This window comes from Gymnodraco acuticeps, unplaced genomic scaffold (assembly GCF_902827175.1).
Source record: "Gymnodraco acuticeps unplaced genomic scaffold, fGymAcu1.1, whole genome shotgun sequence".
Taxonomy (NCBI): domain Eukaryota; kingdom Metazoa; phylum Chordata; class Actinopteri; order Perciformes; family Bathydraconidae; genus Gymnodraco; species Gymnodraco acuticeps.
In genome coordinates, this window is record NW_022991381.1 from 375,789 (window position 1) to 380,023 (window position 4,235).

At 52.0% G+C, this 4,235-nt stretch overlaps 1 protein-coding gene across 1 annotated transcript; it reads right to left on the bottom strand.

Moving 5' to 3' along the window:
• Positions 1–631: 631 nt before the first annotated feature.
• LOC117563099 lies at positions 632–3,890 on the bottom strand. The gene is given in 4 exon segments (XM_034241262.1): positions 632–1,721; positions 1,723–3,127; positions 3,451–3,698; positions 3,868–3,890. Coding segments are annotated over 4 exon segments (1,995 nt in total). The 3' UTR covers positions 632–1,402.
• Positions 3,891–4,235: the final 345 nt, after the last annotated feature.

Genomic DNA, 4,235 nt, shown 5'->3' on the forward strand with positions numbered 1-4,235 from the left:
CGCAACCTGTACACACAGGGTTAAACAAAAGCTGACCCATAGGCCGCAACCTGTACACACAGGGTTAAACAAAATGCTGACCCATAGGCCGCAACCTGCACACGCAGGGTTAAACGAAATGCTGACCCATAGGCCGCAACCTGCACACGCAGGGTTAAACAAAATGCTGACCCATAGGCCGCAACCTGCACACGCAGGGTTAAACAAATGCTGACCCATAGGCCGCAACCTGTACACACAGGGTTAAACATGACGCTGACCTACTCGCCCTGTACGTGCAGGGTTTAAACATAATGCGACCCACTGGCCGCAACCTGCGCGGCAGGATTCAATACGCGGACCCGAAGGTCGCAACGATGCGGTATGAAGTGTTTAAACGTGAACACGGTGACACGTAAATGTGCTGACTTGCTAAACCACCACCAGTTGTATATATAGTACCGTTAGTGTTTGAGGGACCTTTGGATGGCCAGCACGGCACTGATGTCCGGGCGAATGTAGGATGTGAAGGCAGAGGAGGACCACCGTCCGAGTTGTTGCAGGGATGAGGATGAGACTCCTTGAATGGCAGCAGATGTAGCTGCGCCTATCCTGAACGAATGCCCTGAGAATAATTGGGGTGCTAGTCCGGATTTAGAGATAATTTGTTTTAAATAGTAGTTGAACCGGTGTTTAGTTAAGGGAATATTCCCTGGGAGAAGAAATAGTGGTGAGAGAGGATTTGTGGAAGATCTCAAATGCAGGAATTTAATCATGGATTTATAGGGGCAGAAAGGAGAATCGTTGCGAGCAGCGCTAACGGAGCAAGCGCCTCCACATTTGGAGTGCTTAAGTTTTAGACTGAAATGGCTAGCATGGAAAGATAAGTCGGCAAAGCAGACGTCTTGATTGGGATCGAATGTTAGGGACGCTGTGCCGAATTCTCCTGGTCTGAGAAAAGCATAGAATGCTAACAGAAATAATGCATCGAGTAGTGCGTCGATGTAGGGAGAAAATACTCCTTCTCTGAGTTTGGAGAGCATAAGACGCAGGGTGGAGAGTGTAATGGGTCGCCTATGATCTGTAACTGTAGGAAACATTTTTTGCAGACCTTTCAAAATGAGTTTGACTGATTGGTTAGAAAACAGGCTGGGGAAGCTGGGATCGTAACAGCGAACATTAAACTGCACGCCAGCTAGGAGGCCTCGGATGTATTGAGGTTTGAGGTGGCGATCAGTGGCGCAGTAGCACGTGAAGGCACACACGGTGGATATGAGGACGGGTTTAAGTGCGATGTTTACAGTAAAGCAAAAGAAAGCGAAGGTTCTCCATGCGGAGTCATATTTTTTAAGGGTGGAGACGGCTAAGCCCTTTCTCATAAAGAACCTGGCGGACTCTAGGTGCCTGGCTAATGGGCTCTTATTTAAGAGAGGGAGAGAAGATGCAGGGGAGGGATCTCGATGGGCTGTGAGCTGGCTTCTGGGCAGAGATTCCGGAAGGTCTGGAAATGAAAGCGAGAGAGGGAGTCAGCCGCTGTATTGAGGTGACCGGGAACATGACGAGCTGAGATGAGAAAGTTATGGGTAATGGAAGACCATGTGATGCTTCTCATAAATGGCATAATGTCATTGCACGGGGAGCGAGCTTTGTTAATTATTCCCACTACTGCTTGGTTGTCGCAGAGCACCGAGATGCGCTTCCGTAGCCAGAGGTGACCCCACACATAACAGGCAACTGCCGTGCAGGGCGGAGGATGAGGCATGATTGGGGAATGTGGGAGGCCATGGGCCCGCAAACCACTCTCCCTGAAATAAACCCCCAAAACCCACGGATGGGGCGGCGTCCGTGAAGAACCTCATTGAGTCGGAAGAATACACTATGTCATCATAGAAGAAGGTGATGCCGTTCCAGTGGTCGAGCAGGAGGGACCAGAATCGTAGGTCAGAGCGGCAGCCTTCGTCTAGCACAACGCGGTCATGGAGGTTTTTAACGCCCGAAGCTGTGTCTAGAAGGCGAGATATGAATGAGCGCCCCTGGGGGATGACGCGCATGGCAAAGTTAAGGTGCCCGAGGAGAGAGAGCAGCTGTTGTTTAGTTATGGATTGTTGCCCGCAATATGACTTGGTAATATCACGTATGCGCTGCAATTTGTCGCTGGGGAGAGATGCTTTCATCTCTGCGGAATCGAGTGTGATGCCTAGAAACTCCAGGCGTGTGTCAGGTCCTAGGGTTTTCTCCGCGGATAGGGGAATGCCTAGCTTCTGAAAGCAGAGTTTGAGTTTTGCCAGGGAGGCGCCTGAGTTGTCCCGAGGGGGATCTACGAGGAGAAAATCGTCCAGCAAGTGGAGAACAGAAGGTATTCTGGCAATGTTCAGCAGGATCCAGCAGAGGGCTTCGGAAAGAGAATTAAAGATGCAGGGGCTACTTCTGCATCCGAAAGTCAGGCGGACGGCGAAGTAGAATTTGGATTCCCACCTGATGCCGAACATGTTCCACTGGGACGGATGAATGGGGATGATTTTGAACGCGTCAGTTATGTCTGCTTTGGAGAGCCAGGCTCCTTGCCCTGTGAGCTTTATTAATTTGATTGCGTCGTCAACCGAGGCATATTGAAGGGAAAATGGCTCTGAAGGGATGAGGCTGTTAATGCTGCAGAACGGGCCGGCGCGGGGTGCGGACAGATCGAAAATTAGCCTTTTCTTTTCGGAGTATTTGCGTGTGGCTACTCCTATTGGACTTGTCCGGAACACTGAGAACGGGGATGAGCGAAAAGGACCTATTAAGTATCCTTTATTACATTCTTTCTCAATGAGCTGAGAGACTATGATGGGTTCTTTATTTGCTGATTGTAGGTTTTTTGCAACGAAGGTTACGGGGGGAGGAGAGAGGACCCCGACCCTAAAGCCTTGGGAAAGCCCTGACAAAAGGTAATCGACGAACACTGGGTCTGGGTGGGTAGAGAGCGCGGCGGCTAGGTATGGAATGTTAATGGGAGTGGACGGGTGAATTTTTAGGAGGTTTTTCCACCACGTGGTTTCTGTTGCGGGAAGTTGATTCGGCGGCGCTTGGGGCAGACTGACTTCGGATGCGCATCCCCGCAGAAGCTGCAGATGTGGAGAAAAGTACAGAAGGGGTAAACGCAGACAGTCTCGTTAAAGCCATAACATATCCTGTCATTTCTCCTAGTCTGCACCTGGCGTTCTTGGCCATAACTCCCTGGATACGGCGTGGGAAAATCTCTGGCCCTGGAGAGAGGCACTGATGGGCAGAAAGTGGCAGTGTGGCCCTGCGTCCCGCAAGTAGAGCATGAGTGGACTTGTTGCCCGCCGGTAGCCATGACAAGCAGCTCAGTGTCCAGCACGGACCAATCCAGGCAGATGTTGCAGTGAGCTAGATGGCGCGCTGCTTTGCTAGAAAAGCTCTTGTGGTAATAATAGAAAATGGATTTCCCGTATTTGAGCTGGAGATCACCGATGATGCCCAGATATGCGTCGAACTCGGTTCTCCTTTCGGGGTAAACGGTACATAGGACATCTCGGAAGATGCCGAAAGCGACCAGGAACTGTCCTATGTTTAGATCTTTCAGAAGCCGGGGATCTGTGGACCTAAACACAGCAGTGAAGCTTCCTCCTGTGGCGATAGACTTGTCACATTCCGGGGAAGGCAAGATGAGGCTGACAAGATTAACGTCTTTCCCTTCGAGGATTTTCGCCCTCAGCCTGGAGGAAATATACGCGGCTTGGGGAATATTAGGCCTACCTGAAGGCGGCTCTGGAAATGCGGTAGCCAGGGTGTGAGAGGGGATTACCGCTTGATGATATGACTGGCCCTGCCCCGGGCCTAAGCCCCTGAGCAGGAGCGTCGCCCCAGTTTGCGGAAGAAGTTTACGCTCTAGCAGAGCCTTTATCCATGGCCTAAAGGTGAGCGTTAATTCCCCGCATGGAGCTTGCCAGGTTTTTCAGGGTGTTAGCGAGGCTGTCGTCCTGGTTACCGGGGCTCCCGAGCTGCCCCGCGCTTGGGGAAAGTTGGATGTTCTTTCTTTTTTTTCCTGGGCGAGCTTGTGGAGGGCTCCGCTTCCTCGTCCTTTTCCCTCCGCGGCTACGCCCGCGTCCTCGCCCCGGTCTCTCGGGAGAGTTGGCTGGAGAGTTGGCTGGAGCTGCTGCCCTGGGCTGGGAGGCCGCACCAGGGACTTGGTCCGAGAGTTCCTGAAGCTGGGAGAGAGGGAGGTCTGGGGCTGCGGAAATGCCCTGCCGCCG